This window comes from Mauremys mutica, chromosome 4 (genome assembly GCF_020497125.1).
Source record: "Mauremys mutica isolate MM-2020 ecotype Southern chromosome 4, ASM2049712v1, whole genome shotgun sequence".
Taxonomy (NCBI): Eukaryota; Metazoa; Chordata; order Testudines; family Geoemydidae; genus Mauremys; species Mauremys mutica.
This window is the reverse complement of record NC_059075.1, coordinates 118,148,970-118,170,157: the sequence shown is the minus strand read 5'-3', so window position 1 is coordinate 118,170,157 and position 21,188 is coordinate 118,148,970. Positions and strand designations below refer to the sequence as shown.

Below are 21,188 nucleotides of genomic sequence, written 5' to 3'. Positions count from 1 at the left end.
ACAGTGTCTACACTGACACTGCATTGACCTAACTACATCACCTTAAATGCTACACCTCTTGTGGAGGTGGAGTTAAGTTGGTGTAGCGGGCGAGTTGCGTTAGTGGGAGCTACATTTTAGTGTAGACGATTACAGAGTTAGGTTGACATAAAATGCATGACGTTGACCTAAGTGTGTAGTGTAGACCAGCCCTAATTCTTTGATCTTCATCACAAACAGGACACCCTCCTGCTGTGTGCTCCTTCTTGGAGATTTTGTGATCTCTTGTCAATTTCACAATCTTGATTAGCTAGTGGCTGTATATGTAGATAGACTTACATTGTAAGACACACAATGGACAGCCAGGCAGAGATAAGCATCTCCTACCCACTGCTGGATAAAATCTGTTTATCACCTTCAGGTGACCTGTCTTAATTTACATAGCTTCAGAACATACTTTTCACTATACATGCAGAACTTCTTAAACATCATTTGTACATGCATCTCACCATGATTAGGACAACCAATGTGTTACTGGCTGTTGGTATAGTCCTTACATACTGCCCCTTTGGTGCACAGTTATGTAGACATCAGACCAACGGTATCCTTTGCAAACCACTGTGCACCTCTTATGCCAGTTGGCACCAAGAGATGTCTGGGTCAGAGTCATACTGATAACACAGCTCAGCCAGCAAGTGTTACTGAGAGTGGATTGTGGGCTGCCCCCACCTACTTTCCCTGGCTCTTAGGATCCTGCTACCCAGCCTTCTCTCCCTACTGCCTGCAGCCTGCTGCTCACCCTCACACACATTGGCCATCTCTATGTCAGCCATATTCACTGTCCCCAGGATGTCACTTTGCTCTCCTTATTACTCTGGTTAACACAGCACCCACTATTAGCTAGGTGCTGATCTGAGTCCCTGCCAGTCCCAGAATATCCTGGAGCCCAGTCCTGTCTCTCCAACTCATTATAGATAAGGGGTATCCACTTGTGGACCAGCAGCTCATTACAGAATGTTGTTAGGACTCTCCAGCCCATTAGAAATGGACTCTCAATCTCCCTTTCCTTTTGACTCAGATGAACGTTCCCTTGTGAAATGCACAGGAACTGACACAACAGGTGCACATGGAAATGAATTCCCTCAGGAGGCTGTCATGCCAGTAGGAGTATTGTGATTTATCTGTGGATGTCTAGAGCAGAAAATCTCCTAGACACCACCAACAGCAGTGACTGAGGCAAAAATAAACAATTTTTTCTTGATATCTTTGGCTCCTGCAGATTGAGTCGTTGTGATTTCACAGTTGCTTGTTGTGGGGAGCTCTTCTCTGCTCTTGGTTCAAACCGGGCCCTGAGAGAACTGGACGTATGTATGAACGAACTGGAAGATTCAGGGGTGAAGCAGTTGTGCGAAGGACTGAAACATCGAAACTGCAAACTGCAGAAATTGTGGTAAGTTACAGCTGGGATTTGAACCTGTGACCCTGGTTATCTGTGGTTATTAACACAGTGTCAGGATTAAGGTCTTTTTACTAGAATCATAGCGTTACTGTCCATGCCCATAACCCAAGAACTGGCTCTCATTTTTCTCTCACTGCTATGCAGATAGGCTGCAATTTACTAGTGAAAAACTTGAATGATCTAGTGTCTCTTGCTCATGCTCCAATACGTCTGTTAGTCTACAAGGTGCCATAGGACTCTTTGCTGCTTTTACCGATCCAGACTAACACGGCTACCCCACTGATACTAGTGTCTCTTAGTGCACTCGGAAGCTGCATATTGTCATGTTAAAACCTCCAGTTCTTTCACTTAATAAGCAGGAATGAGAACACAAGTCTGAAAGCCTTTCACAATTTAATTAAAAGAACCTTCCTTCATTCAAATAATTTACCACCATTACCACAAATAATCCTGGGACAAAGACAAACAAACAGAAACAGAAAAAGAGAGGCAGAGTGAAAAGACCCAGAGGTCTTACGTGTTATTTGCAGCCCACATAAACACGCAGCCACGTGTTTTAAACCTACAGCTACAAGTGAATGTTTTGAAGTATCTGGGCCACAACACTGAAGAGGATCAGGAAAAGTGCTTAAACGAGTCATTGAGAATGAGCGGGACGAGAGAGAAAACAAGACTAGAGAAGATGAAAGGCAGATAGGAGGGAATGGAAGCTAGTTCTGTGGAACTTTGGAATGGTAACTATGTTTTTTAAATGTCCAGCTCTTCGCACAATCCTAAATATCCCCCCCCCACCCCAGTCTGTGGTTCTGGGATGTTCTAAACAGTTCCTTTCAGAGACTTAATGCAGGGAAGTCCTTTGGCCTATGGTATACAGGAGATCAGACTAGATGATCATAGTGGTCCCATCTGGCCTTAGAATCTATGAATATTCCCTCTGCAGATTTATTCAGCCTTTGCCTGAGGAATTGCTTGGGCCAATATTGACCTGCAGCCAGCAGATTCCTCTCACTCTTGTGCTACTCTTCACATTCCCCACATAGGATTAGCAGGGCCACTGGTTCAGGGATCACGATATCCCTTCCCACTGCTGCTGATGCTGCTGCAGAGGCAAGGAATGAACAGAGGGCATTATGTGGGGTGGTTATCAGACCTGCATTTTTGGCTCCTACTATTATTGAAAGGAGCTTTTGTCTGAATATGTGCATTTCTGGTGTAAATCTACTGGAGATTCAGGATAGTGAGAGTGCGAGGGTTGTTTGCACAAGAAAGTTGTTGTACACTCTTAATTAGCTTTTAGAGAGGAAGACTGGTCTAGAGATTAGGGCAGTAGCTTGGGACTCCTGGGTTCCATTCCCTCCTCTGCCAGACCCCCTGTGTGACCTTGGGCAAGTCACTTAGTCCCGCTGTGCCTCAGATGTGTAGATGGGGACACTAGCTCTGCGCTACCTCACAGGAGTATCCGGAAGAGAAATACACTGAAAAATATTGAGTTGTTTAGGTACTACACAGACCTGCCACCATTTATAAAACAATCCATAGATTCTATTAACATATATTAAAATTAATTCGCAGACATAATGCCTGTTTGTCCTACTCAGACCCACTGTGTGAATTCATCCCATCCATCTAAACTAGCATTCACTGCACACCATCGGGGTAAATTTGGATACAATCTGGGTTTTATCTAACTGTCCTTCATGGTTTTCCCCTTGCCTCCCTCCCAAACTGCCCTCGACTGGTTCCTCTTGCTGCATCTGTCTCTCTCCCTCTTCTTGGCCTTGTGTTATGGGAATCTAGCTCCTGACGTCGTCTTGGTGTAAAGCAGAAAGCAGCTGTTGATGGGGGACAAGGATGTGGCCTGATGAGCCGCTACTTACACCCAGCTTAACAGGAGTGAAACATGAGCAGTAGCATTTCATACGGAGTCTGTATTGTCGTACGGAGTGGGAGCCCCACCATAAGGAGATGCTTCCTTTTCAGGCTGTCCTTTGTTCTTGGAGCCCCTGTCTAAAATCTGTCTGTCAAGTCCCCTCCTTCGCCTCATTTGAATCTCTCATGAAAACTCACTTTTCAGCATCTGCTACAAAGCAGTGTCTCTGCACTGTAATCTCTAACACAATTAATAAGAAACTAACCCCCCAAATCAAACCACAGCATTTAAATCCCCCCAAGCCATGTCTGTGCATGTACCACTGAGTAATGTACATACACTTGCTTTGTAACCCAAGTCATCCTCACCTCCCTAGTGTAATATCCTCACTTGCCTGTCATGTCCATCATTTAGACTCCAACAAGTAAGCAGATTCTTACATCTGTGTGGAGTCCTATTGAAGTCCGTGGAGCTCTGTTCCGGTAAAGGGTCCAGCTGTGCAAATTCTACTGCAAGATTGGGGCCTTAGATTATAAACTGTTCAGGGGAGGGACCTGTGTTCTATGTCACTTGTGTGCTATAAAGTATCAGTCAGATGTCTGTGCCACAGGCTCTCATTAACCCCTTCTCTCCCTGTATGGGGTTGGTACATCCCATCGCAAGGGGAAATCTCCCTCTGTATGTTTACTACAGTGAAGATTAGCACATGCTGTTTACAGTCGTGCTAACCTCTATTTTGTGATGGGAGCTGGTTGTGCATTTTTTGGAAGAGAATGGCAGAGAGATTCAGGTGGGCTGGCAAAGCATAAAATGCCTATAGGTTTTGTTAAAAAGAAATTGTGAACTCCAGCCCAAATCAAAACTTAATGAACTTCTGGTCAAGGCAGCTGATATCTTTCAGGATGGTATCAGGACCTTAAAACCTACCAAAGCAACAGATGTCCTTGCAAAGGGAGAAATTCTACATTTTTGCAAAGCTCATCCTGTACATTTTGTGATAGAGCCAAAGGTAGAAGCAGAATTTCAGTACTGATAGGACTCTGGAATTATTTCAAGGTTAACTGGTGTGAATGGAGCACTCCTACAGTGATGAAAAGTTATAGATGAAAGGCTGGCTGGATCTGTGGTGACATCAAGGTTACCATTAATCCATTATTGCATATGGATAAGTATCCATTACCTAGAATAGGTGATATATTTGCAGGTGGTAAGCATTTCTCCTCAAGCAACCTCTCCCAAGCCTACCCAGAAATAGAGACAGAAGACAGTGACAAGTACCACCCCACAATTAACTTATTTCAATATAACAGACTAGTGTTTGGAACAGGATTCACACCTGCTATTTAGCAGTGAGCCATGGACCATGTAACAGAGTATTCTTGGCACTTAGAGTTACTAGGATGATCAACTGTTCATGGGACCTAATGATGAAGAGCATTTTGAAAACTTCTGAAAGGTGCTCTCTGTGGGCTTGTCTACATGCATAGCTAAAGCCCTGTGTGGACACTCCCATTTCAGAAGAGTGCCCTTTTCTGATCTCAGAGTAGCAGCCGTGTTAGTCTGTATCCGCAAAAAGAACAGGAATACTTGTGGCACCTTAGAGACTAACAAATTTATTGTAGCATAAGCTTTTGTGGGCTACAGCTCACTTCATTTGGATGCATGCAGTGGAAGATACAGTAGGAAGATACACACACACACACACACACACACACACACACACACACACACACACACACACACACACACACACACACACACACACACACACACCATGAAACAATGGGTGTTACCATACACATAAGAACATAAGAAAGGCCGTACCAGGTCAGACCAAAGGTCCATCTAGCCCAGTATCTGTCTACCGACAGTGGCCAATGCCAAGTGCCCCAGAGGGAGTGAACCTAACAGGCAATGATCAAGTGATCTCTCTCCTGCCATCCATCTCCATCCTCTGACAAACAGAGGCTTGGGACACCATTCCTTACCCATCCTGGCTAATAGCCATTTATGGACTTAGCCACCATGAATTTATCCAGTTCCCTTTTAAACATTGTTATAGTCCTAGCCTTCACAACCTCCTCAGGTAAGGAGTTCCACAACTTGACTGTGCGCTGCGTGAAGAACTTCCTTTTATTTGTTTTAAACCTGCTGCCTATTAATTTCATTTGGTGACCCCTAGTTCTTGTATTATGGGAATAAGTAAATAACTTTTCCTTATCCACTTTCTCCACATCACTCATGATTTTATATACCTCTATCATATCCCCCCTTAGTCTTCTCTTTTCCAAGCTGAAGAGTCCTAGCCTCTTTAATCTTTCCTCGTATGGGACCCTCTCTAAACCCCTAATCATTTTAGTTGCCCTTTTCTGAACCTTTTCTAGTGCTAGAATATCTTTTTTGAGGTGAGGAGACCACATCTGTACACAGTATTCGAGATGTGGGCGTACCATGGATTTATATAAAGGCAATAATATATTCTCAGTCTTATTCTCTATCCCCTTTTTAATGATTCCTAACATCCAGTTTGCTTTTTTGACCGCCTCTGCACACTGCGTGGACATCTTCAGAGAACTATCCACGATGACTCCAAGATCTTTTTCCTGACTCGTTGTAGCTAAATTAGCCCCCATCATGTTGTATGTATAGTTGGGGTTATTTTTTCCAGCGTGCATTACTTTACATTTATCCACATTAAATTACATGTTATAAGGAGAGTGATCAGTTAAGGTGAGCTGTTGTCAGCAGGAGAGAAAAAGAACTGTTTGTAGTGGTAATGAAAATGGCCCATTTCCAGCACTTGACAAGGAGATATAAGGAACTGTAGGGGGAGGGGGAGATAAACATGGGGAAATAGTTTTACTTTCCGCAGGGATGTGCTGGCCGCTTTGGGAAGCAGTGTGGGGCCAAGGCAGGCAGGGAGCCTGCCTTAGCCTCACTGCACTGATGACTGGGACCCACCCGAGGTAAGCACTGCTTGGCCAGAGCCTGCACCCCTCACTTCCTGCCCCAGCCTTGAGCCCCCTCTTGGAACCAGGACCTCACAACTCCTCCCACACCCCCTCTTACACCCCAATTCCCTGCCCAAGCCCTGAGCCCCCTCCCAGAGCCAGAACCCCACACTCCTTCCCACATCCCAACCCATGGCCCAGCCCAGTGAAAATGAGTGAGGTTTGGGGAGAGCCTGTGACAAAGGGAGAGGGGATTGAGTGAGGTAAGGCGGGGCCTTATGGAAGGGGCAGGGCCTCAGGGAAGGGCTGGAGCGGGGCAAGAATGTTTGGGTTTGTCTGATTAGCAAGTTGGCAACCCTAGTCTCTGCTCATGGGAGGTGATGGCTGGGGAGCTGGAAGCCTGACAGTGGGTGCCCTTGCTGGATCATGGAGGCAGAATACAGGTGCAGTCGCCCTGGTCTGTGACACTCTGTGACGCTTGCTGTAGAGCTGGGGTAGGCAATCTATGGCACACGTGCCGAAGGCGGCACGTGAGCTGATTTTCAGTGGCACTCACACTGCGCGGGTCCTGGCTACCCAGTTCAGGGAGCGCTGCATTTTAATTTAATTTTAAATGAAGCTTCTTAAACATTTTAAAAACCTTATTTACATTACATACAATAGTTTAGTTATATATTATAGACTTATAGAAAGAGACCTTCTAAAAACATTAAAATGTATTACTGGCACGTGAAACCTTACATTAGAGTGAATAAATGAAGACTCGGCACACCACTTCTGAAAGGTTGCCGACCCCTGCTGTAGACACACATCTTCCTGACATGAGGATGCACAGGATGGCAAGGGTCAGGAGGGCAAAATTAAGGTTATTGCAGGCCCTCAGTTCTGCATTTTTACACTTTCCAAAGTTGTCTTTTCTTCCTGTAACTTTAACACTGATTTTCTGGCATTTGTGGTTTTAAAATTGAAGTGCTCTATTAAGATTTGTTTTTAAGAAGTTACTGGAAAATATCTACAAACTTGACTCTAGCTTGATAAAGATTTTTGGCAATTGTATTTTTTAAGTGTACAGTTAGAATATATTGCTCTGCAGCAATGCACTTCTGTGTTTCAGGTGGCTGTCCTAGAACATTTCTTATTGATATAGGTGTGCCATGTCTTTTGTTTCAGAATGTTTGTAATTGCAGGCATTTGAGCAACTCTATAAATGAAACTGATGGTTCATTTTTCTTTTCACAGCTTGTCTATCAATCATATAAATGAAAATACAACAAAGGATTTGAAAGTTTTGCAGAAGAAAAAACCTGATCTGTTGATACTGCATGATAGAGAAATCAACTATTGGACCCTTAATACACAGACAAGCAGGCCTGTGTTTCCTCTACATCCGCACCATACATTCATTTGTAAATTGTCTTGTAGTGCAGCAATGATGTGGAATATTTTTGAGAGTCACTGGCTGTTTTCTGGACTTGTTCTGCTGTTAAGCATTGTTGTATACTGTTTTCTCTGGTTGATGACTATATAAGTGTCTGAAATCCAAGGTTTTGTGCAAGGTTCACTGATCCTCCTGTTCCTCCCTGAAAGGAACCTTTATCATGCAAGATGTTTGAAGTGGGAATTGAAATATGTCTGACTTCCCTTTAAAGCCAGAATATCAAAACACCTTGCCTGGGTAATGTGAGCATATTGCTGCAGGATGTACATCCAGAGAGGTCCCACCACCAGGGGAGGGTTGAATGTACTGGTACTAACTGGGTTTTCCAGAGACCAACAGACAAGGAAAGGGCTTTTGGCATCCCAAGGCCGAGGGCCTTCTTTTGATCCAGCAAACAGACAGAGCCTTCAGCCTAAGGGGCCCCAATCCTTGGGCTTACTAGGACCCGATAAGACTGAGGGTGACCTCTGGTAAGCTTTTAGCATGTGTATAGGAACTGGTATTGTTTTGTATATGTTTCCTCTGTAATGTTTTGGATATGTTGTTGTAGCTCCTTGAGAAAGATTAACCACAAGTGCTGGATTCCAGGCAGACCTGCTGGGGAAATCACAGTGAAGTGCAGCCTTAACAGCAAGCCACAACCTCCCTTTGAGAGAGAGACACAAGTCTCTGCCAGGGGAGGTGATGGCTGGGAGCCTGAACCTTAAGGGGGAGCTCTCGAGGAAGACCAGGATGGGGATCAAAGCTGCAGTTATTGCTGAACCTGGGACATACCTTATTCACAGAAACGAAGTTACCTACGTCATCTTCAGTTCCTGGGTCTGTTTGTTGCACAAGTGCCAATATCATGGGGCCATGCACACTCTTGATGCTGCTCCATACTGGCATTGGGAGTGTAACGAGCACAGCACAATGCTGTTCATGCAGGTTTTGCAATATTAGCAAGTTGTTGTTGACAACTGTGACATGTTTCTCTTTTCAAGTCTCTGCTTCTTTCGAAAGACAGGAATGAATCCTTCAGGCACCTGGGCAGGCTGCAGATCTGCACATTTCTGAATCTCAAAACTTGTACCTAACTGTACAAGTTTATTGTATTGTGGCAGGAATCTGTGATGTGGTCGTCCCATCTTAAAAAAGATATATTGGAATTGGAAAAGGTTCAGAAAAGGGCAATAAAAATTATTAGGGGTATGGAACAGCTTCTGTATGAGGAGAGATTAGTAAGACTAGGACTTTTCAGCTTGGAAAAGAGATGGCGAAGGGAAGATATGATTGAGGTCTATAAAATCATGACTGATGTAGAGAAAGTAGATAAAGAAATGTTGTTTACAACTTCTCATAACACAAGAACTAGAGGTCACCAAATGAAATTAATAGGCAGCAGGTTTAAAACAAACAAAAGGAAGTATTTTTTTTCACACAATGCACAGTCAACCTTTGGAACTCCTGGCCAGAGGATGTTGTGAAGGCCAAGACCATAATAGGGTTCAAAAAAGAACTAGATAAATTCATGGAGGATAGGTCCATCAATGGCTATTAGCCAGGATGGGCAGGGACGGTGTCCCTAGCCTCTATTTGCCAGAAGCTGGGACTGAGCGACAGGGGATGGATCACTTGATGATTACCTGTTCTGTTCATTCCCTCTGGGGCACCTGGCACTGGACACTGTTGGAAGACAGGATACTGGGCTAGATGGAACTTTGGTCTGACCCAGGATGACCCAGTATGGCCATTCTTATGTTCTAGAGAGATTTCGTTAAGCTGCATCCATATTAGGAAATCTCCATATTGATGGAGTAGCTTAAAATTCACTTTAGCTGTTGAACTAATTCTAAGGTTCCCACAGCAACATTAATGCAGCATAATAATAATATGCTCCTAACTTGTCACCCCAAGTGGAGTTTCCTAAACATTTCAATCCATTCAATGGATTAGATTAAAACAAGATTATCAACTACAAAGAGAGATTTTAAATGACTACAAGTAATGAGACCTAAGTCAGAAATGGTTTCAAGAAAAATAAAGGTAATATGTTTACTAATGCCTAAGTCCTTCATTTTCAGTTTAAACTGATTTTTACTCCCCTCCCACCCCCCAAAATAAATCCTGGTCTTTACAAAACATATTATTCAATTTTTTTTCCAATTTTCACCCTACTTTTGTATCATTCAAATTATAAAAACTCATTTTTATTAGGAAAATACAATACATTGAATGAGATATATGTGTTCTGATAATACATTAGTCAAGTAAGACTATGTATTAGTCTAGAAGATACATACAATAAACCAACAAACAGGCACACACGCAAGTGCTGATGTGTATGTGCATCTGAACTTACTGATGAATCTCATGCTCACCACGTACACGTTTCAAGCTGTTACCCGATAATGATTTAAAGATTTGACCCATTAAAATGGGAAGAAAATGAAAATCTGTATCAAAATACGTTTCACAACACAAGGAAGTATTTGAAAGTTTTTTTTAAAAAAAACAAACAGGAGAAAAGGCTGAAGTTGAGTGCATGCACTGCAAAGGGTGTGGCATCAAAGTTGACCCTCAGGCTGACTGAATTAAAGAACATTTGGAGAGCAAATGACACAATTCTAAAACAAGAAGGCGAAAATAGAAACAAGCAAACATTGGAATCATCATTCATCTAGTCACAGCAGAAAGAGCAAGATCAACACGATGTACTCAGTGAATTTGTATGTGCCCTCTGCTTTTCAGGACAGCCGCTAGGCCTTGCTGTTGGTCCTTTAGTGAACTTTATATGAAATTTATGTGCAGCTGCAAAATCCTTGTCAAATTTAATCAATCTTACCAAGAAATATTTGGAGGAGAATGATGTTGCTCTGACCAACAAAATTAAAGAGAAGAAGGTGGGAAATATAGTTCTTTGATTGTTGACAATTCACCATTATTCTTGACCGCCCCACCCTGGTGATTTTTGTTTTAATGTTTTTATTTTGTTGTGGAGACGCCTGCACTTGTTTTGGCAGATTTGGAGTTTGTAAAGTTAGCAAACAGTCAAACAGTTGCAGCTTGTGTCAGTAAAACTTTAAATGAATATTCACTTATCTGGAAGGACATGGTAACACTGAATTCCACCTCTGCTTCTTACTGCACAAAGTTCTCACAAGATGTAAAGCTGAATGAAAAACCTGAATTGCTTTGTTTGTCTTGCCCATCTCACCTGCTGCACACTGCTGTCTATCATGCAACAGGTGTTCCCAAAATGGCTGATTTAAAAAAAGTTCATAATAGATGCTCTTGCAGTTTTCAAGCATTCAAGTAAAACACAAAACCCTCTTCTATGATGGCAAAGAGATTGCATTTGAATGCAGCATTCCAGTTCCAGTTGTACAGGCAAGATGGTTTAGTCTGTATTGACTGCATAGAACGTTCAGAAGGCATGGGCCATCTCAGTGTGACTTTTAGATCACAAAGCGTTCAACAGTGGAAAAGCTGCAATCTCAAGCAGCTACGCAAGGAATTTGGCAAAGCCTTCATACAAAACTTGAATTCCTGATTGAAAGACTTCAACCACTACATGACGCACAGAAGAAATTGGAATCCAATTCTTTACCAGATGGCACATTTTCTAATACAGAGATGTATGGCATTCTGGTTAATGATATCTCTGCAGAACTTTCTCGCAAAAGCACACCAGAAAAAAAAAACCCAAATCTTTTCACATCTGTGTTGCCAGTCACTGAGAAGGATAACCTCGCAAAAGCTTTCAAAAGTTTTTACAAAGAGCTATCAAAGACGTGGGAAGCTGTCACTCAAAATATATCCCCTGAAGCTTTTCCCAGCAAATCATCATTCTGGAAAGTCATTGTGCTGTTTGACCCTCATCATAAAAGTATGGCCTCAGCTGATTCATTCAAAGAGCCTGTTAATGTAATCTCCCCCTTTATGGCTTGTACCACTGAGCTCTCTGTTTTACCAATCTGGGTTCCCTCTCACACTGTAAGGTGATAAATTGCAAAGCCCTTCAAGCTTGCCCTTCCACAAACATTCACAGGCAGAGGCCACACCCAGCCATGTTCATGAATGCTCTGGCCAGCCCTGGCATAAACCAATGATAGAGCGATTCCAGCTAAAATACCCCCAGCTCTCCACCCTAAGAGCCCAGAACTCTACCATCCTGCCCTGGTCAAAAGCCTGACCAGTATGAATTTATTACCCAATCTGCCCCTCCCTTGATGTGGAAAGGACAATGTACCAGCCCCCTGTTCCTCATCAGATTTCCCTTTGTACTTCAAACAACAGACTGTTTTAGGTAAAAAGTATAAAAGAGATTTTAAGTGATTATAAATAATAGCAAACAGATCAAAGATGATTACCTAAGAAATAAACAAAATCACAATCTAAGTCTTAGACACTAGATAGGATTTGAACCAAGCAGTGTCTCACGCGGTTACGTACCACAAACAGTCCATTAAGCGCATACACAGGCATGATTCCTTCTTCCCTGCTTGGGACCGGCCTTTCCCACTTCAGTCTTTGTTCTAAAGTGTTTCCAGGTGTTCTGTTGTGTGGAGAGTGAGGCCCCTTGGTGATGTCACTTCCCCCTTTTGTAGTTTCTTCCATAGGGTGGGAACTCCTTTGTTCCGAGCCCAGTTTGTGGGAAAAATACAGGTACCAAATGGAGTTCAGTATCATGTGGTCTAGACACATACCCCTGCATGCTGGATAAGTTATTATCCATAGGTTGTCTGAAGCATCCTCCAGGTGAGGACAAGCCCTTTTCATGACGATTTTTTTTTGCTGATGGACCATTAGCACTGTCTAGCTTCGTTAAAGTTGTGGGTGTTACCCAGGAGCAAGCACATTTGAAATACAGATACATAGTCAATATTCATAACTTCACATACCAAAATGATACATTCATACAAATAGAACAATCATATTCAGCAAATCACAACTTTTCCATTGACACCTCACATGACACATTTTGTACAAGGTCCATCATAATTGTCATAATCATACCACTATGGTGAACAGAGGTGCCAACTTCCCTAGTTCCCAGGGGGTGCTCAACCCACTCTCCACCTCCTCCCACCCCTGCTTCAGCCCCGGAGCACCTACAGTATCAGCACCTCTGATGGTGAATATGGGGTGAAGAGTATCACATACATTACAGTTATTTCAGCTAAGTTCATGATGTCATAAATGAACAGAATATACATTTATGGGTAGATCCACAAAGGGGACTTAGGCTTAGTATTGCGACACCTAATGCTTCTTTAGGTCTTGTCTACACTAGAAAATTAGGTCAGTTTAACAACAACACAGCCCGGAGTTAGGTGCCCAAGCTCTCCAGTCAATGCATGCAGTGCTGAATTTGTGACAGGGCTGGCACCTATGGTCTTGCCGTGTCAGTTATGAAAGTATAATGCTTGAGCCATGGTACCTAATTGCTTGAGCTCTGATGCATCTTTCATTACAAATTAAGCACTGAATGCATGGGAGAGTTAGGTGCGTATAAATGGGGTGCACTGAAACCAACAAGCTGAGTGGGAAGCCAAATAAACTAGCCAACAGGAAATGCTGAGGAGCAGTGTGTCATCTAAGCCACACCCTTCAAAGGGATTTAGGTGGCTAACTCTGGGCCTCTCACATTAAAGATTCACAGTTGTGAACCCTCTCTCAGAGTTAGGTACCTAAGCCAAGTCAGCCTTTTCTCACATGATGATGGAGAAGCACAGTGGTTTACAGAACTCACATGGATCATAGAATATCAGGGTTGGAAGGGACTTCAGGAGGTCATCTAGTCCAACCTGCTGCTCAAAGAAGGACTAATCCCCCAACTATTTCCCCAATTTGCTCCTTTGAGGATTGAACTCTCAACTGTGGGTTTAGCAAGCCAATGTGCAAACCACTGAGCTATCTGTGATTTGTTGGTAGAGTCATCAGAATTGACTCTTCAGCCCAATAGCAGCAAAGCATTCACCTGAACCTGCTTGTTCCCTGCCATGGCTGCAGCCTTGCCCCTGTCTTGCCTTACTCCAGGTAAACTGGTTTTATCCCTGCCTTCAGGCTTTGGCATGAACTCTCTGGCTCTGGTTCTGACTCTGGGTGCTGATTCCTGACTACCGACTCCTGCTCTAACGAGTAGGCCTCATTCCTTCTCTGACCACTGGGCATGACCACTCACATCACCATCACTTCATGCATCTGATGAAGTGGGTTCCAGCCCATGAAAGCTTATGCCCAAATAAATTTGTTAGTCTTTAAGGTGCCAGCCTTGTTTTTGCTGGAACAGACTTACATGGCTACCCCTCTGAAACTTATCACCATCACGGACACTCATAGATTGATTAGTTTATGGTTTGGGGTGGGGAGCAGCTGCTGGTTTTGTTTCATTGTGCAATTGTATTTTTAATGTATGGCAAATGTGCTTAGAACTTGGCATAGGCACTTTTTTATATAAATTATAAATGTGGAGTCGTATTCTTAGAGGTAATTATTACATTTTGTACAGATAGTTTATATTATTATTACATTTTGTCACACCAGTGTTGGGTCACAGGCCAGAAACCAACCTCTGTCATCCCTCTGTGTCATTTGCTCCTACTTCCATTTGCTCTGTGGTATTGAGATCCAGTGTTCTGCCCTCTCTGCTAAGTGGTGTTCTTCAGATTTCTTTTGAGCTCCCTCTTTTCCTCACACCAGTTGGTTTCCACTTGACAGCTTCCTGAGATATTCTGTGTGTTGGCATCTAGTGTACATGCCTCAAATACCTCCAAGGCTTCCTTTGCATTTTAGTGGAGTTGAGCTGGTGGTTCTCTTCACTGATGATAAAGTCTCTCCATCCAGTGCCCACAGTCTTTCCTAGGCATTTATTTTCAAAGCCATCTAGTTTTCTGTCTAATGTCTCAGTAGATCTCCAACTTTTGTGGCCATTTGTTAACACTGAAATCACATTTTAATTATAAATCCTCAGTTTTGTTCTAGTGCTGTATAGCTTTGATCCCCATACATTGTGGAGTTTAGTGGATGCCTTTCCTATCCTTCATGTCACTTCTTCTTTCTTGAGGTCTCTGTTGGCCAGTATGGTGCTGCCCAGGCAGATGAACTGTTCTTCTTTCTTGAAGTTTTTGCTTTCTAATATGGTATAACTGCTTGATGTCTGGGTTTCAAGGGTGTTTGTTTTGCCATAACTGATTTTTCATCCCTTCTTCACCTGCTATTATTGCCAGAAGGTTCAAATACACTGAGTGTTACCTTGCCTTGCTACTCACTCTGTTAGCTGGAAAGATGATTAAATCTGATATTAACAAACAGCCTAACCCAGAGCGCACTGAAAGAAATGGAAAAACTCCCCTTGGCGTCAATCTGTTTTGGATCAGACCCCCTACGGTGAGTGGGAACACTACATTCCTAGGAGATAGATGAAAATTCCCCTCCTCACACAAAAACAAACAAATCTCTTTTGCATTGAACTTTTCCATGGAAATGTCAGCGTTTTTACAACAAATAAAATAAAATAACAATGATCAATACAAATATTGTTATTCGGGAGTCCTAGCAATGTAGGGTGGAAGGGACCTCATGGAGTCAAGTCAGGCTCCCCATGCTGGGGCAAGACCAAGTAACACCAAGTAAATATGCCGATGGGTGTTTCTCTGACCTGTTCTCAAACACCTTCAGCACTGATCTGTCCAGCTGAAGTTCCTCAGGGTTCCATTCTCCTTTAAAGGCCAGTCTTGTTGGTTCGACTACATCTCCCAGTTGCTCCATTTCAAAACCAAAATACTTCAGATTTCAGCCAAAATAGACCAGCGCCAAAATCGTTTGGATTTCGGGTTTTATTCATAAAAGCTCAACACTTTCCAAGGGGACAGGTGGGAATTTTGACCAGCTCGACATAAAAAGCCTCTCTTAACAGGGAGGGTAATTAACTCTTGGGACGGTTTACCAAGGGTTGTGGTGGATACTCAGTTTACGGACGATTTTTAATTCAAGATTGGATGATTTTTTAAAAGACATGCTCTAATTTACAATGAAAACTATTGGAAAAAAATTATGACCTGTGTTATACCAGCAATTAGACTAGATTGCGGGGGGGGGGGGGGGGTTGAATTTATCGTCTGCGAACACCGTGGGATCCACAGACTGTATCTAAGGGGTCCTCCAAAGGTGGTTGTTACCATAGAACACTGCTTTGCAACCTGTGGGCCGTGGATTCCTAGGGGTCCACAGATTGTGTCTACAATTTCCACCTCCATTCAAAATTTTGGATTCATCCACAAATGAGAAAAAAATCCACTGGTCTAGATAATCAAAATGGGCTTTGGAAACTCTGACGAAATTGAATTTCCCTTGTTTCGGCATCTCTTAAGAGAGAACACGAGTCTCCACTGTACATCAGATTTATTGTTGTGGTACCCATTGCTTCTATCCCCTCCTCTGCCTCTTTGGCACAGAGCACAGTGACAGGAGAAATGGCTCCCGGAAACTGCACCAGAGTGACTGGCTTCATTTTCCAGGGAATAACTGACAGTCTAAAGCTGCAAAACATCCTCTTTGTGTTCTTCTTTGCCATTTATTTCTGCACGCTGGTGGGGAATGTCGGGATGATTGTGCTGATTAGCGTTGACTCCCAACTCCACAGCTCCATGTACTTTTTCCTCAGCAACTTGTCCCTCTTAGATGTTGTCTCCTCCTCTGTGATTGCCCCCAAGGCGATGCTCAGTTCCCTAGTGACGAGTAAAGACATTTCTTTCCCTGGGGGTGTGGTTCAGTTTTCCTCTTCTCCTTCTGTGCCAACAATGAGCTTTGCCTGCTGGCTGTGACGGCCTACGATCGCTTTGTGGCCGTCTGCAACCCATTGCTTTATTATGTCATCCTGTCCAAGAGAGTCTGCTTCCAGCTGGTGGCTGGATCTTCCCTATGCGCCTGTGTCAATGCCACTTTGCATACGTGAACTGAATTCAGTCTGTCCTTCGGCCACTCCAATGTCCTCGATCATTTCTTCTGCGATATTCGCCCACTCCAAGAAATCTCCTGCTCTGACTTTCGTATCAATAAGCGAGTGCATTTCATGTTTTCAGCCATTGAAACAATAGGCACCATTTTCACCATCCTCATCTCCTACACTTACATCATCTTTGTCATCCTGAGGATCTGCTCAACGGCCAGAAGGCACAAAGCCTTCTCCACCTGCACCTCCCACCTGACTGTCGTTTCCTTCTTATATGGGACCCTGATCTTTACATATTTACAACCCTCATCTGGCAGCTCAGTGGACTGGGAGAAAATGGTGGCCGAATCCGATACCCTTGTGATCCCCCTGCTGAACCCCCTGATCTACAGCCTGAGGAACAAAGAGGTGAAGGACTCCCTGAGAAGGACAATACACCAGAAAATTATTCCTCACTGTATGTAAATATGGGGACTGGTTTTTCTGATCAGTACTGGAGTGCAGATATGAGCTAGTTCTCACTCATTAAATAGTCATTGTGCAGAAATTTCTGCATATCCTCATATGATGTACAGGAGAAAACAATATGGAAATGGAACTTAAGCCTCATAATGAAGGAAGGCGCCATGTCCGTTGAAAAACAGTGTCCAGTAATTGTGTTACAGCTTCTCCTTTATGCACCGATATGTGATTGCTGCAATATAGACACCTCCTCCTGCTTGTTCCACTACCTTCTGAACTATGATGGTTAACTTAGCAACTGATATAAAGAGGAGCTGCTCAGACTGTAATTATTTCCGTTTGCCACCACTATTATCTCAGTTCCCACAGCCCCCACCTGAAAACCCTGTACAATTAAATAAAGGGAGGTGCACACAGAGAGGTGTTTTTATAGATAGATAGTCAGACAGGTGGTTCTGTTCAGGGACAGACAGGTAGACACTAGACCGACGGATGTTTTTCTAGGGGGCTAGATAGACAGAGACCTGGTTATGTCTGGGGTTAGACAGACAGAAACACGTCATTAGACACACACAGGAGAAAGGAAGGATGATTGAGGTTATCACACTTGCCTAAGACTTGAGGGCCTGAGTTTAAATTCCGCCTCCACTGCAGACTTCCTTTGTGATCTTGAGCAAACCACTTAGGGCCAGATTTTTTAAGGGGATTTCAGTTCCTAATTCCCATTGAAACCAATGGGATTTATGTGGCCTAAATACCTTTTAAAAACCTGGGTTTACTGTCCCTTTGCCTCTGTTCATCACTTGTAATATGGAGGTTAGAGAAGGAGTGTTGTAAGCAAGACACAAGAAGTGATTCTTCTGCCCTACTCCACGCTGATTAGGCCTCAACTGGAGTCTTGTGTCCAGTTCTGGGCACCACTTTTCAGGAAAGATGTGCCCTAATTGCAAAGAGTCCAGATAAGAGCGACAAAAACGCGAGTGCCATGTCTCCATGTGGCTCGCAGAAGCGGCAACACATCCCCAATCTGGCTTCTATGCATAGGGAAAGCCAGGAGGCTCCGCACGCTGCCCATGCCCCAAGTACCACCCCTGCAACTCCCATTGGCTGGGAACCACGGCCAATGGGAGCTTTTGGGGCGGTGCCTGCAGACAGGGCGGTTTGCCCACCCCTGGGCTAAGGGCACACAGTGTTCGCAATTGCATGGCCCATGATGCTAACCACCATCACGCCCTTGTTAAATCTTTAAACAAGCCCCTTCGTGCTTCCTCCCATTCTGCCCCCCACACTCGGGAGGAGCTCCCTGTAAACATCAGCAAAACGACCTCCTCATCCCAGGGACTGTTTGACTCTTTAATTATTCCCTGTCCAGCAGGCTTGTCATCTCCTTATGAACTTTCTGCCGCAATATACCTGCTCTATGGGATGCTTTGCTGGGTGCAAGTTGTGATCCCACAGTGTTCATTGTGCAAGTGAAATGAATTATATTAAAGAAATAGAATGAACTGAAGAATGCTGTATGTGCCTTTAAGTAGAAATGAAAAGAATGCTGTGATCCAGGTGTCAGGAAAGCAGACATTAAGGTAGAACAATTGCTCCACTTAAGGGATATTGGTGACATATTAGCCTTAGATCAATAAGAGTTAGTAAGGCAGTAGGATATGCATTTTGCTCTCTTTGTCCCTTTGTTTAGTTTGCACCTTTTTATCTGTATAAATAAGACTGTTTGGGTCTTGTACGGGGGCTCACATTATCTGGGTGTTATTAACAGAGAGCTGTGCTAATAAAACAGAGTGCTCTAACAAACTGAGAGTCCTGAGTCTAACCTTGACATCATCTTCGGCAACTTTTGTGAGTCAGGCCTGGCCTAATTGATAATACCTGCCAGTGAAGCTGCACCACAGCCATGACCTCTGTCTTTTCTCTTAGGGTGACCCCTTCACACACCTCAAAGCTCTCGAGTGGGATATCCCTATGGCATTCAGGCCTCAGATCAAGTACAGGGTCTGTCTTACAATCCTTTGCACAGAATAGCATCTTGACAACAGCTTCATTGTTGTGATGCACTTTTAAGCTGTTTATAAGCACAGTCTGAGGTGCGTCCCTGCTGCGGGGCCTGTGTACATTGCAGGTAACAGCGTGACCCCTCCCGACTACCTCAGAAGGCCCCTCCCATCAGTTTTGCAATTGGTACTTTTCCACAACGAATAACACCAGCAGCAGATCCCCTGCATCAAACGATCGCTCACAAGGAGAGCAGAACCCCCTTTATCCCATCGAATTGGGACCAAGGCCAGATTGGTTAACTAAAACGTCGGATAATCGGATGAATGGGAACGTGCCAGGCTGCAGCACCATCTAGGGACCATAGGAAAGATTGCCAACTTCTGGACCTGTGTGCACTGGTTGTTGGGTTAATATGGAGAACCGGATACTGGAGGGTCAGATAAACAGGGTTCTACTGTATTGTGATCATCCCATTCTTTCCGAGCTGCTTGGCTTCTAGTGAGGCTTTGCGTCGCTATTCCAATCATGGATTTAGGGAAACCTAATTTAGGCTCCTCCCCGTGAAGGGGAAAGGAAAAGTGAAGTGCTTCAGTAAGATCAACGTCACCAGAATGAAATGGTTCCATTTTTTGTTTCAAAAGGACATTTGGCTTGAGAAGTGTATTTTATTTTGGATGAGATTGTGCCTTTCATGGTTTGTGCCACACAAGCAGACAAGTTAGAGAAAATATAAAATACTCTTGCTGGACGTTCCCAACGTCTCGCTAATTTGTTTCTTAGGAGCCAGAACAACAACATGTAAGAATCCAAAACTCAGAGGGAGAGAACGCAGGCTACTGCCTATAACAGAGAGGCACAACTCACTGGGGACCTGCTGACTGGCTGCTGCTACGCCCTGATTGTGTGCTGCCCTACCGAGCTCCCCAGCATGCAAGCACGCCCAGGAACCCTGCCCAACATTTAAAGTCACAGTATTCAATTTTAACACAACCACAAATGCACACGAGAATCAACATTTTCTGTTTAACGAGGTCTCTCCTTTTTTGGAACCCTTGTTTCTATACATGCCATGTGGGATTTGAATCAAATTTCAGCAACTAATTATCATGTGGGTGGAATCATCATTAATGTGTATTCTGGGTAGTTATGTTGTTGGCTTCTTTAGGAAATTTGGGGAAACAGGAGCACTGGAAAAGCCTCCCTCCCCACTCCCCAAACACACATACACACCACACATTTGCTGCCCACTGGTGCTGCCTGAGCAGTAGCCTTGTGACATCAGAGATAACCCACCACTCAGCTCTCCCTCCCTCCACTTCATTTTCATACTTGGGGAGAATGACTAGCACCCTGGCTGCCATGGCAACAGCTCCCTTTGACAGCTGGTTGCCCCCTTGTTACCAGAACATCTTCACAGACAGGAAGTTTGTAATAAAACAGGGCCAGAGCTGGATGACCAGGACAGCCCCTGCTGTGCTCAGTGGGGTTTGTGCTGCTGTACGGTGCTGTGTTCCTTCGCAAAGGGCAGGTGTTTGCTACTGTCCTCAGTAAGGCCTAGGTGAAAACAAGATGCAAAATTCCAGCTCTTTTTCTTGGATATTGTTTCTCTGCTTCTTGCGCATTCAGGGTTACAGCTGAGAACTTTCACTGACCCTGAAGTTGCATAAAATGAGTTTTGTTTTAATGCAGTTTAATTTAATGACTTTCAATACTCTGATCAGCACAGCACTGAGTGGTGAAACGGGAATTTTCACCAAGCTAACAATGGCAATAAAATATAGACTGAACCAACGCATGAGTAAGAGCATCGTTGTTTAAACAGCTTGCAGAGGTGTGGACTCACCTCCACGGCACCTCCTGCTGGTGACTTCTTGGAATCAGCTCCTTCCAGCTCCGGAGCACCCTCTGCAAGTCGGTGATGCGCTTGTCCTCTGACCCCCGTGCCCCTCCCTGGACCCGGTGCCCCTTTAGCAGGGGTGCTGCCCCCTGGCAGTAACCCCTCAGTCTCAGGGTCTCCCCTTCTTGGGGAACCTCTGACCCACTATTCCCACCTCGCCTCAGTATATGGCTACTGCCAGTCACCGTCT

At 44.0% G+C, this 21,188-nt stretch overlaps 1 protein-coding gene across 1 annotated transcript in view; it reads left to right on the top strand.

Moving 5' to 3' along the window:
- LOC123368698 (NACHT, LRR and PYD domains-containing protein 3-like) overlaps nt 1-8,946 on the top strand; it is a 66,377-nt gene extending 57,431 nt beyond the window's left edge. The window contains exons 12-13 of the mRNA XM_045013734.1: nt 1,259-1,429; nt 7,499-8,946. Coding sequence (XP_044869669.1) covers nt 1,259-1,429; nt 7,499-7,787 — 460 coding nt within the window. The 3' untranslated portion in view covers nt 7,788-8,946. The remainder of the gene's footprint in view (nt 1-1,258; nt 1,430-7,498) is intronic.
- The last annotated feature ends 12,242 nt before the right edge of the window (nt 8,947-21,188 follow it).